At 34.8% G+C, this 25,390-nt stretch overlaps 1 protein-coding gene across 1 annotated transcript in view; it reads left to right on the top strand.

Moving 5' to 3' along the window:
* The window catches only part of LRP1B (LDL receptor related protein 1B), a 742,991-nt gene that overhangs the window by 490,426 nt on the left and 227,175 nt on the right, over positions 1–25,390 (top strand). Inside the window, exons 22-27 of the mRNA XM_075757248.1 lie at positions 700–900; positions 3,047–3,292; positions 10,728–10,925; positions 12,550–12,754; positions 15,864–16,028; positions 16,465–16,709. Of these exons, the coding sequence (XP_075613363.1) occupies positions 700–900; positions 3,047–3,292; positions 10,728–10,925; positions 12,550–12,754; positions 15,864–16,028; positions 16,465–16,709 (1,260 nt within the window). The remainder of the gene's footprint in view (positions 1–699; positions 901–3,046; positions 3,293–10,727; positions 10,926–12,549; positions 12,755–15,863; positions 16,029–16,464; positions 16,710–25,390) is intronic.

Raw genomic sequence — 25,390 nt, 5'->3', positions numbered from 1 at the left:
CCACCTATTAAAATCCCTGGTTTGGCTGATTCTAATGTAATACCTGTATATTTTTTAAAAATCATAACCCCTTTCTCAATCAGAAGACTGTCTTGCATCTGTAAACTTTGATGCTCTGCACAAAAGGGGAATTTTTTTCTCCCCCTTTTGAGGAGTGGAGGAAACTATCTGAAGCCTGATTTGCTAAAACTGAAATCATGTAAGAAATTTCATCTGCTGTAGTTGCTTTGTCTAAAAGCTGATCATTTGTCTGTCATAATCTGGGAATGCATCGTGTATACTTCCTAGAAAGATTTTTGTATCTCAAACCCATGTTAACAGAAAGTCATATATTGAAACATTGCTATTACAGTAGAAGATAAAGGAAGAGAGATGAAGAAAATCAGAAATTTTAAAAAAAAATTTAAAAATTGTATAATTTGGTATATTTACCAGATTATGAGGATGTGCCCGGCCTGTATGCAGCACAGAAATAATTAGGATTGATGTTGTTTGGAAAATTAGTCTGTCAACACTGATGTGGATGATGCTTCAGATTATAAATACAAGTTGGTTTCTTTCTGCTCATCTAAGTGGAAAGTACTATTAATAGAAAAGCATAATTAAAAAAAAAATAAAATCTGTGTAATGTTACTGAAGGTTTTTTCTAAAGTTTGCTGCCAGTCTGATTTCCTGTGTTTATTGTCTCTTTTCTCCAAGGGAGATGCATTAGCAAAGCGTGGCTATGTGATGGCGATATTGATTGTGAGGATCAGTCTGATGAGGATAATTGCGAGGGTTATATGTGTGGACCACCAAAATACCCTTGTGCTAATGATACCTCCATCTGCCTACAGCCTGAGAAGCTCTGCAATGGGAGAAGAGATTGTCCTGATGGATCTGATGAAGGCGATCTTTGTGGTACTTCTTCCAGACACGTTTTCCTGATTATTGTCTGTCACAATCCTTACTGCTGAAAAAACAATTCTCATGTTAATCTTACTGAAATTTAATCATAGTAGCCTATGTGAGGATTTTATTTAATTTAAATCGTACTAGTTTTGTGCTTGAAGTAGTAGTTTTCTTCAGATAAGGGAAAACATAGTTCCTTAGTTAAGTCTTTCATTTCCTAACCCCTTAAAATACTTCTGGAGGTAAACAACTTAAAAGGCTCTGTTATGTGTGAAAGGATTTAAGCTAATTTGCAGTTCTCTCCAACTACAAAGGCTTGACTTGATAGAATCCTGTCAGTAGCCATGTAGGAGTTCATGAAGGAATGCATTGGGATGACTAGGAGGAGATAACATGTCTCCCTGATGACGGCGTTGCAAGGATTTCATGGCATGTCAGGCAATGTAGGTTGTCTCAGCAAAACTGTATTCAGTAAAAGATGTACCAAAATAATTTTATAAATCTGATAGAAGTATAACAGATAACCTAACTGAATTATGGTGAAATATATGCAAAGATAAAATGAATAGATTTTAAAAGAACTGACAATACTATAGTAGTAGCATTGTACTATGGTGATGGTTTAGGGATAAGAAGTGAAACATGGCTTGTAGGAAAAAATTTAAGTAATTTTATAATTCTTTTTTATTATATCAAACATTTGCCTCTCCCCACTGACCTTGCTTTGCATATAATTTTTACAATCTCCAGCGTTCTGTTACAGCACGTGTGGAGATGTTTACATGCGTTTTCACCCTCTAGGATCTATCTTTACTAGGAGACTGTGCTGGGCTGTGCTTTAGCGTAGGCGGCAGAGTTCCCTGCTGGCAACAGCTGCTGCAGGAGATGGCAAAGAGATCTTTGTGCTGGCCTGCTCTCTTGGTCTGCAGGCTGTACTGCAAGACGGGATCTTAAATTCAGTGTTCTGGAACATGTTAAAGATTACGTTGTAGGCCTAAATCCTCTGAGAGCTACCTATGGATTCCATGCTGTTCAGGCTCCAGGTGAAAGAAATTATAGCGTAAGGTGATTTATATTATTTCTATGCTATTTCTGTGTTTGGGCAGTTACGTTCCTACGAGTAGAAGCCCATTATGACCCCTGTATCCTGGTAGATACTGTATAGGGCCAAGCTTGGTTTTTAACTGTTGTTACAACTTTCAGATGATGTGTTATTAGTCAACAAGTATTTCAGTAGTTGTTAATAATTTAGTTTTAAAACATACCTAAGCCTAAACTGAAGGACAAATATGGGACGTTGGGCAACACATTTGTATGTTAGATGCATTAAGGAGCTTGATCTTTTTTGTTGTGATTAAAAAAAAAAAAAAAACCAACAAAACACCACAAAAAAGTAGTACTATCAGTAGTACTATGAGGTAAGGAGTAATTCTATGCTTTTTTGCTCCAGAGGGCACGCCATTTCTCACAGACGCAATTATCATGCTTTTAATTCAGACGCTTTAAAGGTTTCACAAATCAACTTCAATCCATTTAGCAGAGCTTTGCAAATCATCAGTTACCTGCAGAGTATAATGTGAGAGCACTGGCACAGAGAATGCAGAAGTAGTTTTCTCTAGTAGCTGTTATTGGAAAAGGAGGATTTAAAAATCAAGATTTTTTTTTTTTTTTGTTCATGTTTCTTTGACTAGTTGCTTGGGATATAGATACATAGGACTAAGAGCTGGAGCTTTCTCCCCACAAGCTCAAGTGGCTGGAGGCAAGGGAAGTATTTGGGAAAGTATGCTTATTTCTCTGTGCATTAGCTTTTGGTCACTGTTGAAGGTGGTTGACCTAGAATGGTCTTTGGAATGACTCTGTATGGACACTCTTTAATTCTTAAGTGAATGAAATAATATTCATGACAGTTTGTAAAAATGTATATACATTGTACATCTGCCATTCTAAAAGACTGCCATAAAGCTGCCATGCTGAACACTTACAAATTAGATAATTTTAAAAATAAATATAGAAAGCTGTTTAACAAACGTCAGATTCAATTTGCAGTTCTTAAGGGCCTTTTATGTGTGTTTGTTGACCTGGTAAGTTTAAGAATATTCAATATAACTGACAGCCTTGCAGCCACTAATTTTTTTTTTTTTCCATGTTATTTCAGACGAATGTTCACTTAACAACGGTGGATGTAGCCATCAATGTTCTGTGGTTCCTGGAGGAAGAATTGTATGCTCCTGCCCTGCAGGATTCAGTCTTAGTCTAGACAACAAAACTTGTGAGATTATGGATTACTGTACCAAGCACCTGAAGTGTAGTCAAGTATGTGAACAGCATAAAAATACTGTCAAGTGTTCATGTTACGAAGGTTGGAAGCTCAGTAAGGATGGCGAAAATTGTGTTAGTACTGGTAAGTTGAAAATCAGTGTATTTTTAATATTCTGGATGTTAATAGCTGTTAGTGAAAAGTTATAGCCCTTTTTTTAATATGCAATATAGACTTGGATTATCCAAATGTGGGGCTGATAGCAATAGAACTCATTAAAGCTGTTCCTATTCTTGATGCAGGATGAAGGGGCATTGCAATATTAGTTTACTGCTTATAAGACTTTCTAAGAATGCTAATACCAAATAATTTCCAAGTTGTTTGAAGTTTTATACAGGTTTTAATGTATATTTAATATGTAGAGGATATATACACATAAGTGTGTGTGTATATATATGGAATATGGGAGATTTACTGTGTATTTGGAAGAAATGGATCAATGTGTGACATCATGATATTGATCAGTATTACTTGAGGGTTCAGAAGTTTAATTTTGAATGTGCATGCACACACATCGAGTCAATTATCTGCTGCCTGCTAGTGTTCACAGTTTAAGCTATTTTTTTACCTACGACATTCTGGTACTTGGTTTTTTGACATCAGTAAGCCTGTTCAGTGCACTAATCAAGAAGAAAACCAACATAAGCCAAAACAGGAAAGGGCGATGCATTTGCATTTGCATTCCCCTCATTGTTCACTATCGATATGTACTGAAGCATGATTTAGAAACTATGTTTCAAGTGTAGTGTCAATACTGTGTGAAATACAAACATGTATGTGCAATATAATCTGTGATCACATCTTTAATTCTGCTGTAGGGAGATAAAAATAGCATTGATTTTGCTGTCTAGATTTTTAAAATTTCAGTTTAGGATTCTTTGATATTTTTATTCTTTATGAACTTTTTTTTATTCTTTTATGAACATTTATTTGGCTATTTCATAATTCAATAGATATCATGCTTAATAGATTTTTTTATTTATTCCAGATACTCAGCATTTCCTCAGATGAATCACATGAAATAATGCTGAATCAGTAAGCTAGAAATAAAAGCCTGAGTTTCCTATTGCTAGTCACCTGAAATAATTTAGTAGTTAGCAGCCAACTTAATGGTCCAGATTTCAGCAAAAGCAAATTTTAATCCTTCTGCTTTGATAATGTTTGAGCTAATTTACAAAACGTTTTAGAACTTTGTTACAGTAGTAATGAAGCCCATAATTTACTTATGGCCAAAATATCTATTGCATGTCAATAACAATAATGTTTCTCTTTGCCAAAATAATGAATAATTAAAATTTAGTTTTATGTCGTGCCTGGTCTCTTAAATTACACGTCTTGCCTTTGAGCTGTTTTTTTTTTTTTAAGTTCATTAAGAATGTGGTTGAATTTTTCAGGCTGGAATAACTGTTGTTATAATTTCCAGAATGATCTCCAAATGGAGTCTTGGTGTCTCCATAATTGTTACTATCATATGTAACTACTTACTACTGCAGTGTGAGATCAGGAGTGGATGTTGTTCAGATGTTACTGAGCTAGACTGATAGTAGACTTGCAAATCATGCTTCACGGACATATTTCTGTGGTTCTGTATATCTGAACTTTATTGCTGTTAAAATTACTATTTTATGACACTGCTTTAGTCTTACTGAGTTTTGATCAATCTAATTTGTTTTATTATGGACACTTCCAATAATTAAAAAAGTGCGTTCTTACTGGCTTACAGAAATGAAAGGATTAAAAATATTTAAGATAGCATTAGTAATTTGGTGGAGGAAAGCTTGAAACAAACTTTAAATTAAAGCAAATAGAAATGACTAGTGTTTGGAAGCTAAGGGAAAAAAAACCCAAAGTGAAATATACACACTTGTGCTGAAAAGTAAGGAGGCTACAGCTTCTCAGGATTTCTTAAGCCCATGAGATATTTCTGCTTAATGATTACTGATGTTGGGGAGAATCTGAAGTCAAAATTGATTTTTACAGATTTTCTCAAAGAATATAGTATTAAATAAATGATCTGAGACCAGTGATGTCAGCTGGTATAAAGAAAAATGAAAACTTTCTTTACAAACCGTAAAGATACTATCCTAATGCCATCAAAGCTGCAACAAAATTATTCCGTATTAAGTATGACATATGCTTTTATAGTCACTAATAATCTTGGCCCCTTTCAGTTTATTTCATTTAAAAGGCATGATAAATACTCCGAAGGACAGATCCTCTGATACTTTAGTTGTTGTCTGTGTGACCAGCATTCTACTAAAGTGAGCACAATTTTGGTCTCATTTGTGAATCTGTTAGCCTCAAAATGTCCATACCATTTATGTCTCTGTGCATGAGACGTGAAATGAACATAAAATAAAGAAAAAAGTTTTCATATAATGCTATTACAAGTAGAGTTCAAAGTGATCTTGCAAAGAAAAACAGTCCCCCAAGTGCCAAACTACTTCTTCAATAATACCACTTGGTATAGAGCAATTCTTAGAATAGCCATAGTGATTTAAAATGCCTTGAACCAGGACTAGATGTGTATTATATTAGAGCAGTAACTAATAATCCTTTTTCTGGGAGAAAAAAATTACTCAGAGGAAAATTATTATCTTGCCCTTAGCTACATTTTTTTGCTATCTGAAATAGCACTTTCCCGTATACCAACACTACACTAGTACACACATGTAAAGTTAGTATGCGGCACTTTTTCAAAATATTGTAAAAAACATTTACTTGAGTGTCCATCAGAAATCTAATGGGAATGTGAATGCTGAAAATGCAGGAATGTATGTGATTTTTTTTTTTTTTTTTTTTGATGGCATATCAGAATCAAATAGTGTGTTTGTCAGAGGAATCTAAAGAATTACCAGAGAAATATAATGAGTTATGGCATAGTAAGTATATAGAAATAAATTCCTGAACTGAGAAGCTCTTTTCTTTTTCATTTTTCTTTCAATGTCTCTTTCAATGCCTTTCTCTTAGTTTCCTCTGTTTTTCCTTATTTCTGCTTATGTTCTCTTCATTTCTTGATGATTCTAAGTGTTGTGTTTTTCTCCTTCAGAGTTTCTTCCCTTCCCATGTCTCTTGTTTTCATCTAGTTTGCTTTTTTGCTGTTCTGGCATGTGTACTGTTACATTACTGACTTCCCAAAGACTAAATGTTTCATTCATGTTTAAATTTGTACTGATCGAACTGAAAGTGTGCTACAGAGCTCCATTATTCAGATAGAAAGTCAATATAAATTATACATTTTCATACTCTTCTTCCTAGTTGCTCTTGGAACACATTTCAAAATAAGTTGTGCTAATATATTGCACTTGAACTCTTTTAGATGATACTAAGCATATAAGAAAATAAACCCCACAACTGTTCTTGAAAGACACTTAAATTTCATGTTTAAGTTCAGCCTTTAAGAGTTTAGTATAATAAAAGTTAGATGAACTCGGAAACACTTAGCGTAGTATAGTTTTAGTTTAAAAATGACTGTCAATCTTTTCTAAGCTGTGGGAACACTGTTGTATTACTAGATACATATATTTGGAAAAGAGGATGATGTGTCTGTATGTTTGATCTGTTTTAGCTGGGTTTAAATTCAATTTTGTTATGATTTCCAGACAGCTTTCAATACTAAAAAGGGGAGTGGGGGGGGCAAATAAAGGTCCAAGCCTGTCCTGGTTTTGGCTAGGATAGAGTTAATTTTCACAAGGAGGCAGGACAGGCGAGCCAAGCTGGCCAGGGGGCTATTCCATACCATGGGATGTCATGCTCCCATAAAAGGGGGCTGACAGGGAGGGGTGGCTCCGCACGGCTCCGGGTCAGGCTGAGTGTGGGCTGAGTGGTCAGCGGGTCAGTAAATTCCCTTGTGTTATCACCCGTTGTCTATATTCTGTTTTCAATACTGTTGTTGTTGTTTCCCTCTACTTTGCTGTCCCAGTAAACTGTTTTGGTTTTGTCTTTCCTGTTCTCCTCCCCATCCTGCCGGGGAGGGGTGAGCGAGTGGCTGGGTGGTGCTCAGCTGCCTGCTGGGGCTGAACCATGTCAAATCCTCTCTGAGCAATGTCAAACTCCTAATGAAGTTTTTTTCAGACTTTTTGCAAAGTTATATTTTCCTTGGAGGTAAATCTCATAAAAGCACAGTGTATGTTGCTTGCTGTACTACTGTTGTTACAGTAAGCCTCAGCATTTTTCCTGAGAAAGAATTTTAAATTAAAACCACTGGAAAAGGTGAAACGTTATTGTTTCTATACAGTCAGTTTTTGAGTTTGTTGTTTAGGCAAAATTCTGTCAGGATTTTGTCTTAAAACTGTTAATGCAGTTCATGCTTTATGTTTGTATCATATATTTTATACATTTACCCATATAGTAAAAAAGCTTGGTACAGTCATGAAATCAGAAGGTACAGAAACGTATGATTTTTCTGTAATAAATTGTTATCAATTACTTTTCTTTAAAAAGAGCTTTAAAGAATGGAATAAATAGCCATTACACTGAATTGAGGTAAGGTGAGATTTTATGAAGACTCTTAATCAATTGTTAAAATAAAAAGTATTTGCTCTCAATTTCCAGAAGAGGAATCAAGTGGGAAAATACCATCAAAGTTTTGTTTTGTAGTGTGATGGAAGCATAACCTTAAATAAAATTGATTAGATTCAGTCTGAAAATTCTAATTCACTACAATATAGCTCGTTTTATACAGTCATGGAATGATAAGGTTGGAAGGAAGATCAAAGGCTAATACTACTGCTGTTTACCTGCTTTCAAAGACCCTTCAAGATGCCTTCAGTGGTGAACTCCAAGTTTCCCAGGGCTGAGATGTTTCGGTGCCTCACTCTCCTTAAGATTTTTTTTTTTTTTTCTCATAGTCTTTCTGAGTCTTCGTGCTCCAGCTTAAGCCTTTAATCCTTGGTCTTATATAGAAAACAAGATTTTTCCCATTTTCAATTCATCAGCCTTTTATATCTTTGGAGAATTTTATGTGCTTCCACTCATCATCTTACTCCATTGTTTTTGAACCTAAGCAATTCCAGTTTGTTCATTCTTTCCTTGCAGGACATACTTTCTAGACCTTGCTGGTTCCTCTTGCATTCCTGTAGTTGATTCACATCCTTCTCTATGAGCTGTGCTCAGAAGAGGGTACAGTATCGTAGACTGTCTTCACCAAAGCTTAGGAGGAGGGAGTGGAAGGGTTGTGTCATATTTATTTCAAGTCCAAACCTTGAGTTTACCTTATTTACAGTGCCATGCATTGTTGATCTAATTTTCTAGATTCTTTCCTATAGATTTGGTATTACATCAGTTATATACTTAATTTTATACAGCTTACTATCCTTGAAATGTGGTACTTACTATGCATACAATAATAGGGAGGGTCAGGCAGTGATAAGTGAAATTCTAGACTACTCCAGTCATCCAGGCTATGGTGATTGATTGCTACATTATGTAAAGCAGAGTGGTGGCTGGACTCTGGCTCACAACTCACCAGCCAGGCAATAATTACTGCTATCCATTTGGCTGTATTTAAATCGCCTTATCCTAGAGGAACCTATGTAAAAGTGGTTTCTGTCTGCTTTCTGAATTCTTTCCAGAGAAATTTTGCACTGCGATGCAGTGTCTCTAGTTTGTCGCAATATCAATCATTCTTTTGTTTTATGTAGTATCACATCTGTGACTTAACTATATATCAGCCACAGTAACCAGTGATCTGAATTTATATCTTTGCATTGTTATGGGAAGGGTAAGACGGGGGGGGAAGCAGCAGGTGACCTGCTCATTTAAACCAAAATGTCCAAATAAACAAAGTATTGTTACTTTGCCTAGACATATTTTCTTAGCCATTTGTCATTGTTGATTTACATTCTTAAGTATTGTACCTTAAAATTCTCAAGATTCATTGAACTCGAATCTTTTCATCAATGTACTTGATAATTTGCACCGTAGGTTATGTAGCTTAACCTAGACTTCCTCTACTTTGAATGAAATAAATCCCACCCAACATAGCACAGATTTATTAGGTTTCTTTTTTTCCATTGTGGTGTTAATTACTGACAAACATAAAAGAAGCTGCTGGTGAGGTCCATCATGTGTGTTCTTATGCATTGGAGTTGCCTAAAAAGCAGTATGTCAGTAGCCTGTGGTCTCCTGCATAATAGCTGCCAATTTATCAGAAATTGGGAAGTGCCATTAAAGTGTTTCTCAGGTTCAGATAACTGGTACTTGTGAAATAGCTGCTAATGTGAGTGATCCTGTTCTTCATTAAATTATTTAACTACTGCAGAGCTTTGAAAAATTGCCTTTGCAGAAAGTCATTCATTGCTTTAACAAATAGGAGGATCATTTGGAAAATCCAAACCAGATTATGATCAAGTACTTCAAGAGCAGAAACAGAGCTCTACTGAGGTACCTGATTAGCTTAAAACATCATAGGTAATTTAATCTGTATGTGCAGTGGTTATCAAGAGAAGAACAGGAAATTAATCTTTTCAAAAAGAGGTATGTAAGCATCTTTCTATTTGGTGATAATTTGTGCAACCTTTTCTTTGAATATTTTAGAAGAACAATGCAATATTGCCTATTGCCATAAACTGCCAATAATATGTCATTTATATAAAACGGAGTTTTAATTGTATGGTAAACAGATAGAACTGAGAAAAAAAAAAAAAGCTGCTTTCCTCACAGAAAAGGATTGGTGCTGTGAAAAACCGTCTTTATTAAAGTGGATATATGAGTTCATTCAACAGTTTACAAAATCCGCTGTTTGTCCATCTTGTTTGTTTTATTAAAACGCCTACTGGTTTGAAACACTTTTCCTAATCTAAAATATTTAAGAACTATAATAAAAAACCAATTTTATAGTATGATTGACTTATGCAGAGAGTGATTACAGATATGTAAATATAATTTGATGCAAGCCTCTAGGCAAAAATAATCTAACATTAATTGAATAAAAAAAGAAGGAGAACTTTAGTGGTAGCTGGATTTGTGATGGGGTGTATCAATAAGCGTATAAAAATACTCTATTTCCTTGCTTGGTAGTTTGGGGTGAGGGGTTTTTTTTAAGCAGTTCAATTGAAAATACCAGGTATGTCACATATATTCAAAAGGTATGTTATATATATTTTAGTAAATTGTTTCAACTAACTGGCATTTGAAACGATGTATAATTTAATGGAATAATTTTTCTGAAACTTTGGAGAAAATAGATTTTAATTTTGATAACATGACTTTTTAAAGCTCTAATTACGGACTCCTTGTGGTAAAGCTACAAAACAGAGTTCAATAGTTGAGTTTGATATTCCCAAATTTAATCTTTAATATCTCTAGTTTTGATCAAAGATAATGCTAGAAGGGAGAAGTAAGAAGTCTGTGGGACTAAAAAATGTATTTGAAAGACTTTATCAGAAGATGAATTGTTTTAATCATCTGTTTCTCCTCATAAAGTATTCTGTTGTTCTTATTCCTCTCGTCATTTATATCAATATGTAACAAGATCTTCTTTATTATTATTTTGAAATGTATAATCTTCTGCTTCCAGATCCATTTGAGGCTTTCATAATTTTTTCTATTCGACATGAGATCAGAAGAATTGATCTACACAAACGTGACTACAGCCTCTTAGTTCCTGGTTTAAGAAATACAATAGCACTTGATTTTCATTTCAGTCAGAGTTTACTTTACTGGACAGATGTGGTAGAGGACAAAATCTACAGAGGCAAGCTCTCTGATACTGGAGGTATGAAATTAATCTTTAATTTCTTAACACTAAGAACAACTGCAGTTACAGGGTGTTAGACCTGATAAATAGTAACTGAGCTACCATTCACAGAAACAGAATTTATGATTGCATTCTGCCTTTAAAAAGATGTATATCTAGATTGTACTGGATGTAGAGCTAGAAAAAGACTTTTTGTTATAAAACTTTACTTTTGCAATAGACTATAGAGGGAAGGAAATGGCAAATCCAAAGGGCTGATATTTCTTCCTGGTCCAATGAGGGCAATATTGATTTTTTTTTCATTTTTTTGTAATTTACCCTCACCTTATTAAAAAAGTATAGGAATTTATCAGATGTCTGATAAATTATCAGCTCTCACTAGGTGAAAGATTTTGCTTTATAATTTTATAGCATTCAGAAAGACTTGTTCATTGTGCTAGTGACATAATTATGGCCTGTAATTCAATATAATCTCATAATTTTTATAAATGTGTTTCTGCAAAATGTTTGTTAAAGTGTATTTCAGGTGCTTTCATTCCTGTGTGAGCTACAGGCATAAGCATGTTTAACTTGCTTCTGTAAAAGTTCATGTATGCATTTATGCACATGTTCTCTTACACATTTGGGTTTTGGTTTTTTTGAAAGTTTTTGTTCTCCTTAGTAGATGGTATTTGTGGGTATTTTTACATCCACAGATCCAAACCAGGAAAGAAATATTCGACACTGCTAAGTATGGAAAGACAGCCAAAGACTTGCTGCTTTTCATCAATGGTTATGGTTTTGTATTAAACTAGTAAGGCAGTCTGTTGTCATCATGCTGTATTATAATGACACCATACCAGAACACAAGTGACTTCAGTGCTGTATTTAAAAAAAAAAAATAAAAAAAAAAAATTACTCCCTTAGTCTTTTAGCTATCAAGAACTCTCTTGCATCTGCAAAAAGCACAGTGCCTTCCTGGAAGTCCTGAGGGCTACCAGAGTGTTTCTGTAGTTGCCCGTTGTGTGAAAAATGTTGACACCCTCCAGAGGAAGCATTTGGTAGGGAAGAGCTGTTAGCAGTGGCAGTATGAATTGTGCACATGAATTCAAAGGAACAAAGTAAGGCTATTTATTGTAGAGCTTTTCAAAATGTGTAGTCCGAACAAGGTTCTCCCTGACATTTCTGTCTTCATCACAATCTTTCAGTTTTCTCCTTTTCTGATTGAGAAAGAACTGAAATAGAACTGCATGAGTTTTGTCTAATATGTCTACTCACTGGGAGGCGATGCATGAGCATGTCCTCCACAGATGCTGCAAAGAGGTCACTGATAATAGGGCACATGTGTTTCTCTGAATGTGATCTCTGACCTTTATTGAACGTTTCAGAGCTTTACTTATTAAAAATTTCTATTGCTGTGGAATGAAGTTTATTTTTATACTTCCAAAAGTGTACTTATTTACAGCAGCCTATTGCATTTGTAAAGAAAAAATGTCACGTGGAACAAAGTATTATCGTCCATCACATTAATCAAGAATTCACTCCCAAAAGCATATGATAGACTTGTATGTCCATGTTAAGTATATCAGACTCTTTTTAGTTCTTTAAGACTCTCTTTTACTTCTTTTTTTTTCTCTCCCCCCCCCACCCCTTTTTTTTTTAGGTGTTAGTGCCATTGAGGTGGTAGTACAACATGGCCTGGCAACACCTGAAGGTCTTACTGTAGATTGGATTGCAGGAAACATATACTGGATAGATAGTAATTTGGACCAAATTGAAGTAGCAAAACTAGACGGCACTTTGAGAACGACGTTAATAGCAGGAGCTATGGAACATCCAAGGGCTATTGCTTTGGATCCCAGATACGGGTAATTATAAAAAGATTACTTTTTCATGTTGCAAAGTATTTTAAAGGTAGAGGTTTAAGTGCAACATTATTTGATTTCCTTTTTTGCTGTGAGTTCCTAACTTGTCTTTAATAGCTCTTGAAAGTGTATTTTGAGGGAAATACAATCCGTTATTAGTGTGTTTTGCCCCAGTGAAAACAGTTAAGAAAAGAGTTAAGAAAAGGAGATACAGAGGTCTATTTGTTGGCAAATTACTTCCCTTGCTATGTGATTGTTTCATTTAATTTTTTCATGTGGATGATAGTAACTGGAGTTTTTGGTCTAACCTTCCCATATGATTAATGGAGAGATTTAGGTATTGCCAGGGTGATTCATCTCACTTAGAGACTGGTTTTTTTGGTGGGACTAAAAGGATAGTTTAGATGTTACTGGAAGACTTTTGTGTGAGTCTTGAGTGAGGTAAATCCCACCTTTTGTGTTTGGTTCTCTATCTTTAAAATGGAGATAATGTTTGCCAAATCAAATATTTCTAGTAAATGTTAGAATGTTTTCATCATCATAGAATCATCATAGCATGGTTTGGTTGGAAGGGACATCAAAGATCATCTAGTTCCAACCCCCCTGCTGCGGGCAGGGACACCTCCACTAGACCACGTTGCCCAAAGCCTCATCCAACCTGGTCTTAAACACTCCAGAGATGGGGCCTCCGCAACCTCTCTGGGCAACCTGTTCCAGTACCTCACCACTCTGACAGTAAAGAATTTCTTTTTCACATCTAATCTAAATTGATCCTCCTTCAGCTTAAACCCCTTACCCCTTGTCCTGTCACTACACTTCATAAATATCAAACAAAATGTTAAGTAAAACAGACCAAAATTGTGTGTTTAAAACAATGCTTAAATTAAAATATTGCCTGATTTTGGTAATATGCTAACACAATAAAATCCGTTTTCCCATAAAGTGTAACTTTAGCAATCATGAAAAGTATAAATGTGTTTCACAATTCCATTTTAAAATCTTCACAGTATAAAACCCAAGCCACTAACATTAAAACTTTGCTTAGGATAGTTTTGCTTCCTTTTAAAATTAGCCTCTCATTTTTTGTCGAAGCAAAAATAACCCATACATACCGTTTATGCTAAAATTTTAGTCAAGAAACTTAAGTAGTGGAAGAGAAGTAAAACTGTTAATGGAACCCTTAACTCCCTGTTGAGCCAGGTGCCAGTTCTGATTCTGTACAAAAATTTTAGGATTCTTGGAGTTAGAGCAGTGTTTGAAGGCTATATGAAATTGCAAACTCATACAGAAACCTCATTAGCCAATATTGTGTGTAGCTGGATCACCTCAGAGAGGCCAAAAGGTAATGGTGAAGTAGCTACGTCCTCATCTCATATTTGTTCTTTCAAAGAGAAAGAAAATAAAAATTAAATGTGACTACAAGAATATAAATTATACTGATTTTTCAGAATCCTATTTAATTTTGTTTAGGAACCTGCTATGGTCCGTCATGTGCTTCACTGAATATTTATTTCAGAAACACGTGTGTGGACATAAAAATAAAAGTTGATAAAGGTCCCAGATTCTGGGACTTGAAGTCTCTTTGGGACCTAAAATTCTGAATTATATGCTTTAATGAGTGAAGACCCTGCCCGCTCAATTAAGATGCTAGAAAGTTTATTTACAGAGTGCATCACTTATTTATAGAGATCTCTAAAAAGAGGCTTCCTGTTGGCAGAAGAATTGGCAGGTAAGTTGTTCAAATTAAATGTTCGGGAGGACAAAAAAAAATCACCACTCTTGCTGAAACTGGAGGCTTAATCTGCCTTTTAAAACGCTAGAAGCAATTGTATGCTACATTTTGTTAGAAGTAAGGACCGAATACTATCTTTGAACACAGATGGAAACAGCTCTTCAATCTTTTCACAAATAAATATGAATAAACACTGATGATTCAAAGTAGATGGTTGTGTTAGGATTGCACAAATCCCAGTGGAGTGAGGCTGCCATAGCTCCATGCCTTTGATTCCAACCTGCACTGAGGCTGAGCATGTATTCCCAGTCCACAGACACAGAGATGCACATATACAACATACCTAAACTTACATGCATATACACATGACTGGCCACAATGATCTACACAGGCAGAAACAGGCATTTGTAGAAAGGAATTGGTAGAAAGACAGGGGTTGTTTATACCCTTATCCTTTACTCTTTAAATATAGCGTGTACTACTGTTCACAGGCACTGAATGGAGAGGCCTTATTAGAATATATGTTCAGCACTGAAGCTGTCTGGGTTATTTGTCAAAGTTTTGTTACAGTCTGACTCTGCAATTAACTCTTTACAATTAATTAAAAGTTTTCATACCAAAAGTATTCTTTTCCTTTAACAAATAAAAAAAAATAAATGTGTCTTCTTGAGAACTTAATAAGCTAAGAACAGTTCGAGCGTATTTTTGGCCTTTTGTGACACTGCTTCTGTTACTTAACAAGAAACTCCTTTGGTTATAAAGGTGAAAGCTTTCCTTACTGGAAAAAAAAAATAAAAATGGAGACAGTACATAACTGAGAGCACCTACCATGCAACACATCTTTTTGGTTTTCTTAGCAAGAAAAAAATATAAAATTGCATAACATTCATTAGTGACATACTAAAATCTAGGGGTCTTCATTGGAACACTCTTAATGATAAGTGGAAATCTCTAGTTTATCATGTTCCTTAATTCCTGCTACCTCAAATCATCTTTCTTCCTTTTCTCCCTTCCTCATCTGTGGATTGCTTTCAAAGGCTCTCTTTTTTTTTTTTTTTTTTTTTAATGAGCAGGGTTTCTAATTATAGAAGGAAGACAAAACAAGCTGTTGCTTGTATTAATGGGCATGAAAAAGGGAATGATACTAAACTTCTTGAATTTCATGATTGCTCTAACACTAATAATTAAATACTACCTCCACGTTACCCTGTTAATTCAAGGGATTTGTATAGTTGCCCAAATTCATCTATGTTTATTCCTTTCATTTAAAACATGGATGTTTTTGAACTTTTTTTCCAACTATTGTCTTATTGAACCCATTGGAATTATTCTGCATGCTTTAATATCTTCTTATACCTCTCTTCGTTTTCCTCTTACCAGAATTCTGTTTTGGACAGACTGGGATGCAAATTTTCCTCGCATTGAATCCGCTTCCATGAGCGGAGCGGAAAGAAAGATCATATATAAAGATATGGATACTGGAGCCTGGCCTAATGGCCTTACTGTAGATCACTTTGAAAAAAGAATAGTATGGACAGATGCCAGGTAAAGTGATAACTGTATTCTTATTATATAAATATGTATAAATCTGTGGTGTCAGCCATGGCTCCTGGCTCCCTGTGCCTTGGAGAGCAGTTGCCCATGTCTCCTCCCTGACGCTTACGCATGGAAGACCCAAGCTATTGCACTGTTTTTTCCATAAGTTCATGGAATGGAAACTGATTTTTCCTGCTGTATTTTCACTACATGGATGTAAACTTGAATTTAAAAACAGTATACAAGCAAAAGAGTATTTTATATCCCTAGTTAAATTAATAATCTGAACTAAATCATCTCTGAAGTTAATGATTGCACTGTAAACATTCTTTGGTCTTACCAGTATGTAAGAGTAAGGCTTTTACACATTTTGCACTAATGTGATAATAGACGTGTGATTTTTATGTTACTTTTATGTAATCTTCAATTTGGGGTTATCTTGTAGATCGGATGCCATTTATTCTGCATTATATGATGGAACCGGCATGATAGAGATTATACGGGGTCATGAATATCTTTCTCACCCTTTTGCTGTTTCTTTGTATGGGAGTGAAGTATATTGGACAGATTGGCGGACAAATACACTTGCAAAAGCTAATAAATGGACTGGCCAAAATGTCAGTGTAATCCAAAAAACAAGTGCTCAGCCATTTGATCTTCAGATATATCATCCAACTCGTCAACCACAAGGTGACTATAGAGTAATTAATTACTATTCCTATGAGGGGGGTGGGGAACATATTCTTTTTATATACAAATACCTGTATATGAATTTGCCTTGAACTGACATTTCTTAATTAAATGTCATATTCAGCATTAGTGTTCCTTGGGTGGTAGCAGAACCTTTATTCAAACTAGAAGCTTCATGGGATCAGTCTATGTTAATATTGTCCATTTGGACTCCTGTTCTTGATCTCTTACAAATATAGTGCAGAACCACATTTATTTAAAAGCCTTCCAACTTATTTTTTTTAACTGGAGTAACTAGTCTGGCAAAAGTAAATACGACAATGTTAGCTGTCTTTCTCTTGCTTCTCTCCAGAGGAAGATGAATGTTCCTGTGAAATAAACTGTGTATACAATTCTTAGCTGTAAATATTCACTTTGTGCTATAATTTGCCTTAGTTTACTCATTCACTTGTCTGTCTCTATTTGCTTTTCAGTTGTCTTGTTCACTCTTAGGACTGCATAACTTAGGTTTCAGCACTGCAGAATGCTACTTTTCTACCTAAATAGCCCCAGTGGGGTGTTGTCCATAAACTGACGTTTTTCCAAAGCATATCCTATCCACTTAACAGCTTTTATCTTAAAATAACATTTAAAATTTTCAGTTTTAAATTAACACAGTATGTCTTTCATGGGTGAATGAACTTAACCTGCTGGAGGCATGGGTTTGGAGTTTAAAACTTCTAGAAGCATCAAAACATATTTTTGGTGTGGATAACAATCAAAACTGAAAAGAAATTCACAGTATATGCATTAATTAAAAGGAAAATCTTTAATTATTTCTTGATACATTATTTTATAACTTTAAATTCCCGTTTTCATCTGTATAAAGCTTCCCTCTTCATGTGTATATATTTCAATTTCAATTTTATACCAGCTTTTATAGTATAACCTCTTTATACCAGAGTGCTGCTGTACTGTTGTGGTAAGTGCATAGACTTTGTCATTATGTAGGTAGTCCAACAGTAGTTGTGTATTTAGGAATCTTAGGTAACTTAAGATAAAACTATATTAATTTTGAAAATGAAAACTGACCAGATTTTATCTATCTGGTTTAATGAAATATTCTATTTAATTCCTCATGAAAAATGCAAGAGCCTGTAAAACTTAGCTCCTTGAGACAGATTTACAGTGTCTGTTGCATAGGTAAAAAGGCTAATGATTTTCCTATAATTTCAGCTGAAGCTTCAAAATATTTTATCACTGAATCATTCAGATGGTAAATATTTACTCAAGAAATTTAAGTTGGTGACTTCAGTGATCCTACGTGTGAAGCTTCATGAGGACCGAGAAAGAAATCACAGGGTAGCCCATTAGTTGCATGTCTAGTATTTTTCTAGAGTATAACTGTGTTTATTACATCCCTGAGGACTGTGAGGATTACAAATACAGAGATTTTGTTTAACTGGTGTAAAATTATTTACCACTCTGAATTTTCTGGCTACAGTTATGGCAATATATAGACTGTACCTAAGCATGTTCCTAATAACATAGGGAATAATTAAATTCAAATTAATTATAGAGGGACTTAGCACATTTTGCTGTGATTTCATCCTGATACCTACTTGTTCCTAGCACCTTCTGCTGGTCCAAACACGTCATCCTGCCTTCCCTCATACTTCCCTTTTTCCCCAGCTGCTGTCCAGTTGAGGATAGGGGAATCCAAGATACTATTCTTCTTCTTCCTAACAGTTATCTCCACTTCTACCATCATAAAAAAGAGAATTGTAATTGGGCTTTATAGTTCCTCCTTCTCTGACTTTTGAAATGCTGAGCCTTTCAAAGTCCCTGTATCCCTGACTTGGGAATCATAAATGTTGATGGAAATCGTTGGAAAGTGTTGATACATAGTCATTTACTAAGAGCCCTTGGACTTCTGAATCCGATGCTTGACTTTATTCAATGTGAAATAATGGGTATGAGGTGGTTAGCTGAAGTAGTAATGAAAGGATATGATAGGATGCTGAGCAGAAGAAAATGGTCCCGATTAAAGTTCTTCAGTTATTTTGTTGGAAGGACACTTAGAGATAAGTTCTCTCAGTGGATCCCCATGTAAAATGAAGAACTAAATGAAGTGACATTTTTCAATATGACTATAGCTATGTTGATATTTTAAATAAATTTAAATTTACAAAAAAAAAAAGTATAGGGCAGGAAGATGTAATGATATTGCCAACAATTTCAAAGCCCATTCTTGGAAAGAGATACATCAGAGTACTGATCAAAAAGAGAACAGAGCTTAGAACCTCTCAACCGCAGCTGGAATGCCAGCTTTCTCAAGATAGTCCAGCTCTTCAATATAGCTTTCCTATACACATGTAGCAAATCTTTTATTAGTTGTATCAGCCATCAGAGGGAAGAATTAAGTGTTTGTAGGCTCTTTTAAAAAATGTTATATCAGTAATTCATGGGTAAACAACAAAACAGATCATCCAGAACAGAACAAGTCATGATTAATGAATGGAGTTGCCCTCTTATTGATTATACATATGTTTAAGTTTATTCCTAGCAACTATTCTTCTGCAATGATGTTACTGTCTCCTATATCCCATAAGCTATTCATTCTTCCATACTAAGTTCACCTTCTCTATTTCTCCATCACCTGCCTGTGACATTCTGTAGGTTATTTAGTGTAAATGGGTTTAAGGATACATATCATCTAGAGTGTGAATAATATATATTTTATAGATACCACATCCATAACAATGCCTAGTTAATATGTGAATATATACTTAAACATATACATGTGTTCATATATGTACTTCCAGTATGTAACTGTATACGTACATTTCCCCCCTTTATTTTTATAGGTTTGAGTTCAACATTACATTCTGACATGCTTGAGATACTACCGGGTGCGTTATCTATTAGTAAATCAAGTTCTGTTGTTACAAGACACATATGGGCCTTATCTAGCTATAGCTATATAGCTATATCTTCTAGCTCTAGAAGCTCTTGGGATGTGCCCTGGAAAATACCGATGCTGAAAAAATAATTGCATATGTGTTTTTATTGTGAGCTATAACAAAAGAAAGTGACTTAATTTGTATGTAAATAGAGGAAAGTAAAAAATACCGCTGGAGGATGTCCACCAGTTAGTTATAGAATGCTCCGTGATCTCTGGATAAATTTCTACTCTTCTGCCAAAAAGTTGATGGTAATAGAAACTACTTTAAAATTCATATCACATACACTTCGGGTTTTTTTAATATTGAGAAATGATATTTTGTTTTTCTTCTCACCCAGGGTTTGTAGTGCTCAGTAAGCTATTCAGACTTTTATGTTAGTAGGATCTGAGCAATCTTTATTTGAAAACATTAAATCCTGACAATTTTGTATGGCTTTGTAAATGTCCTCGAACCCAGTTCCACATTAGTTATACATAGAAATCTATGGATAACATAAATGAGCACCAGCAAGTAAAATTCTCCCTGCACACTAGTAGTCAAAAGATTTGACAAATGCTCTATAATAGCATGCATTGAAAAAAGGAGAGCAATGAATACAACTCACTGTTAGTTCGTGAGTCTAAGCATGATGACAACTGTGATAAGGACTCGCAGTGAACAACTCCTGATCTACCTTGCAATCTGTGACATATGCTGTCAGGATACATTTTTCTGATGGTAAATAAAATAATAATGAATAAAATAAAATAATAATGAACTTACATTAAAGAAGAATGTTACTGTTTTTCAGTGGCTGTCAAGTTCATTGGGCTTTATTACTTTTTGAAATAAGCCTTCTACAAGAATTTACTTTTTAGGCCAGGGTATTGTTCTAACAAAGCTGTCTGACTTCTGGACAAAGGAGTATGTACACCCAGGATCTTAAAATATGGGTGGAGTAAATAAGCATCTCTGCACAGCCCTGTCAAGTAATGCGTTTTGCTATTTTTTTTATAGTCACTTCCTGAACTTTGGGATTTGAGGAACTGTGTTGTACATTTGGTGTTTTCCCAGTAGCAGTAGAGTCCCAATTAGCTATTTCTTTCTGTCAGAAAAAAACCACTATTTTCTGTTTGGACTGGGGCCAGGCAATGTCTTTAGAGAGAGACTATAGCCTAGGGAAACGTCAGTCAGTATTCCATAGTCACAGATACCTTGGCCTCAAGGCAAGGTATCAGCTGAAGAAGAGTTTTCAGCCATTGTTTGCCAGAATCAAGAAGTTCAAATATCGAGTTGTATAACTGCAGCTTTTATTTTAGGATGTAGAAAATACCAGATTCCGATTTATGATTGGCCTTATGGGATTGCTCTAAATTATTCTCTTTCAATGAATGCAATTTTTTTTCTACAAATCTCCAGTACCTAGCTTTATTGGAGCTAGAGAAAAATGGTGTTATTATGTGATTACTTCTTAATTTTTCTTCTGAATTTGCAGCAATTTTGCAATAAATAAAACAAGATAGCATGCAGTTTAAAATCCCAAAATAAAATTAACAGTAGATTTACACTGCAAAATGTCAGTGTAAGGACAAACTGAAGGACAAAAATTTTGTAGTCTCAGCTCCATAGATATACATCTGGCTCACTTATGTAAGTGAAAGTTTATTAGCTTTTAAAATATTTCATGCAACTTATTTTGATTGGAATAGAGAAGAGCTAAATAAATTCCTGTAGCCTAAACCAACCTTATTTCAATTAATCTAGGACAGATGCTAATTTAAGGTAGTGAAGTTACAGTGAGATATTTGGATGGATGATAAATTCATCTGTTAGTAAACCACAGAGGATTGTGGAAGGCTTCATCATCTATTGCAGAATGATATCACATCTCAGGAATATGAGTTTGAGACCTACTCATCTTCACAGAATCAAAGCTGTGTGTCAGGAATGCTGTTAACATAGCAAACACAGGATTTCTAGGAAGAATATTTTCTCAACTACCATTATACTTTAAAAATCCACTTGCTGCAAAAAATGAGGTCTTCTATTTTAGGCACAAGAAGTTGTACTTGTACCATGAGATGTACTATGGAGGACAGTGATGAGAGGAGTAAATATAGTGCATTGGAAGGATCACAGCTTGAAAACAGTTGGAAAGCTGAGAATTCCTCACACATTCCTCAGATTTTGCAGTTCTCAAGGGTATTACTTTGAATTTAAAAAAAAAAAAAAAAAACAAAACCCAAAACCAAACAAACCACAAACCCAAAACACGGCTGTGACGTTATTTTTGGTTTTGCAAGTTGAATTTTTATAGACTAAAACTCAGGACAAGCAGTATAATAACGGCTGAATATAAAGTATATTGGTACCACTGGACTCTTTTGTAATTAAAACATGAAAAACATTTAACTTCATAGCACTAGTTTGTTACAATATTCTGTTGCGGCCTGGATTGCCAGCTGTTTAAAATAAATAAGTTTTTACAGAAATGTAGCTTAAGATGCACGTGAGCAAAGTTTTGGCTGTTTCATTTTGGGAGATTGTACAAATTTTATTAGTTTGAGATTTTATCACAACCTTCTCGTGTACATTCTTTTTACTTTAAAACCAGCAGCAAGATTGGTATACGTATCATGCAAAATATGCACAATCTCTCTGAACTTTAAATTGGGTTCCTTTGTGCCTTGTGAAGGTTCCAATTTTGTTTTAGGAACTATAAAAGCAGTCCTTCCTACCTTTGTCTTAACTTAGCATCCTGTCTTTGACGATGGCTGATCAGTGCCTACAGGAAAGTAGGGAACTGGGCGAAGATTACAGCCGTGCTCCTCCTATATAGCCCATCAGGTTCCAGTAACCTGTTACTCCTTGATTATTTTTTTTTTTTTTTTTTTAACCTAAATGGGTATCTTTGTGCTTTAAAGGCATTAAAGCCTTTGACTGATTCTTCTTGCATGAACTTTTCTTGTTGACTTTGGAACTTACACAAACAAGTGTCTAGAACTTTTTGGCAGATGGCTCTGGTGCATAACTGTGCCCTGTGTGAGAGAGGACCTTGTCTTGCTTGTTTTGACCCTAATACTTGATAATTTTGTTCTATGTATCCTCAGCCTTGTAATAAGAGGGGTATTGAACAGACATTTCATAAGTATAAATATAATCTATTGCTTCAGAAAAGGATCTTTTAGGAATGGATGCTATTTCAGCGCTCATCTTCATGACTGTAACTTGAGATTGTGGGGATTTTTCTCCTGTATTACTATACATGTATTGAATTTTATCAGATGTTTTTTTTCCCTAGTCACTTTGTCATGTAACTGTCATGTAGCTTTTCACACTTGGATTTAATTTAATCATTTGTCACTCCTTTTTTCTTCCTTACTTTAACAGTAAATTTCTGATTTTTTTTTGGAAGTTTTCTATAAAGCATAGCACCTGCTCCTAAAAGTACTATTGCCTTTGGCCTTACCACATGGTAATACCCTAGCATTACAATATTTCTTATTCTTTTATAGCTGTGCTTCTTATACTGACATACTAGGCAGATGCTTTTTTAAGGTTTTGGAATTATATCATTAATTACAATTTTACCTCTTCATCTCAAACTGTACACTGGGAGGGGTGGAAAACAGAGATTCATTAACAAGAGCTTCAGAATTAACATAAAGCTATTATACTGTATACAATAGAGTATCATGAAGAATTGTGCTAATTTTGCAATAATAATATTTTTGTTTATTTTGTTTCATGGTGAATATTTAATTTTTTTAAGATAGTATACTGACATTCTTCAAGTGAATAATTAAAAACTGAAGTAGAAATACCGAATATAGGCAATAAATATGTATTTTAGAACTAATGCATTCTCTGATCAGTCCTAATTTGCAAAAAAAAAGATTATATCTGATTATTGTAGCATTAATCATGTAGTATAAAGATTTTAGCTTGACCGAGTACAGCAGAAAGGTCTTTGGCCTTATGAAATGCAATACTACAGAAAATATTGACAGTGAGCAGAGGATTTGATCTGTAACTGGTTTTAAATATGAGCGGGAATAGATTGTCAGCAATTTAAAGGTATCCTTTTGATGTAACTGCATATATTTGAAGGTGTAGGCAGAACTTCACCATGTTGTCTACCATTAAAGTATAAGATTAAAATTTTGCCTAGCTAAAATCTGATGCCAAGAAGGGACAGGTTCAATATGAAGTTAATATGGAGGGTAAGTTGGTCCACAATGAATGCATATTCCAGAGGTTGGCAGAGTAACTGTTCATTTGTCAATGGCTAGTAGAGTATCTACAGGGTTTTTAAAGGGTTACTGGTCAAGACAAATAAATATTTTGTTTAAATAATGTTTTAGAGAGCACTCGAGAAGAAATAGATGACAGAGTGACATATGTATATCTGTGCGCAGTACTGTAAGAAAAACAGATTGACAAGCTATCAGCAGTGGAAATCAATTAAATAATGCAAAAGGCTAGCCGGTTGGTGAAAATGCCAGTTCTGTGGGTTGCTGTGATCAAAAGAAAAATAGATTGGTGGAAATGATTAGGAAAGGAATAAAGAACCACAGATAGTGAACTGTGATGCTGTATAAATCCATAGCACTCCCATATCTTGAATACTGTATACAGATCATATAAAAGATACCGAGAAAACTTGACAGGTTGATCAAGAGGATGGGAAAAGATTTTTGTATGACGACAGGTAAGTTGATGCTTCTTGAAATGCAGCTTACAGACAGGCTTCTGTATGATGGCAGTCTGTGAAATCATAAATGGCGTGGAGAAGGTGAATAAGGAATGGTTATGTGGTTATTCACGATAGAAATAGAAGGAAGTGTTAGAACTAGCACAAGGAAAGAAAAGAGCCAAATTTTTGAGAGTCAAAGCAATAGCATAGCTATTTGCCTTCAAGAGAATTAGTTTTTATTTGAAAATAAAGAATGGGCTTAGCTGTTCTTCAGTGAAAGCAGTATGAATATGAAAGGAATATATACATGTGTGCTGGTATAAGTCAATTTTAGATTATAGTAGTTTACTCTTCAAATTCTGTTTGCATGTGGAAATATAGCTTTATAACACTTCTTTTTCTACCAATTTTGTATTCCGTGATATATGAAGGGAATTGTGATGTGAACCGATAGTACACAAGCTGTCTCCTCTTTGTTGATGCTCGTAGCACACTTTAACCACTACACTTTCTTTAGCATGATCATTAACATGCATGCCTTTTATTTTTTCTTCTGTACGTTCTTCTATTTGAATTTCATACTCAAATAGCAACTTTTGTAGAGAAGAACATAATGCACTACTTGCACAGAAAGACAAAATGGGGATTATTGTTCTTGAGCCCTAAGTAGATCCTTGCCACAGACGGTGATATGCATGTAAAGAGGTTGAGGTTCCATGGAAATTACTGCTTTGTTTTGGCAAATAAATTAAAGGAAATACTGTTTTACGAAATGTATGACTAAATTTTAAGTCTCGCAGCAGCAGTGTTAAGAATGCAGAAAAATGCAGGAGGTTGAATCACTAGATGATCTCCTGAGATCCCTTACAACCTCAATGACTCCGTGATATCCTTCACAATACTGTCAAAATCCTAGATTATGTTTCATTTTTGATGTGTAGTTCATAGAGACAGCTGACTTGTATTTACTAATATTAATAGTCCATTAATAATGGATTCTTATCCTGAAGGACCTCTGGAACCTTCTTAACTTCAGACTCTTTTCCTCAGCTTCACATTTC

This window comes from Balearica regulorum, chromosome 6 (assembly GCF_011004875.1).
Source record: "Balearica regulorum gibbericeps isolate bBalReg1 chromosome 6, bBalReg1.pri, whole genome shotgun sequence".
In the NCBI taxonomy this organism is placed as follows: Eukaryota; Metazoa; Chordata; class Aves; order Gruiformes; family Gruidae; genus Balearica; species Balearica regulorum.
Note: the sequence above shows the minus strand (reverse complement) of the source record. Positions and strands in the feature narration are given on the sequence as shown.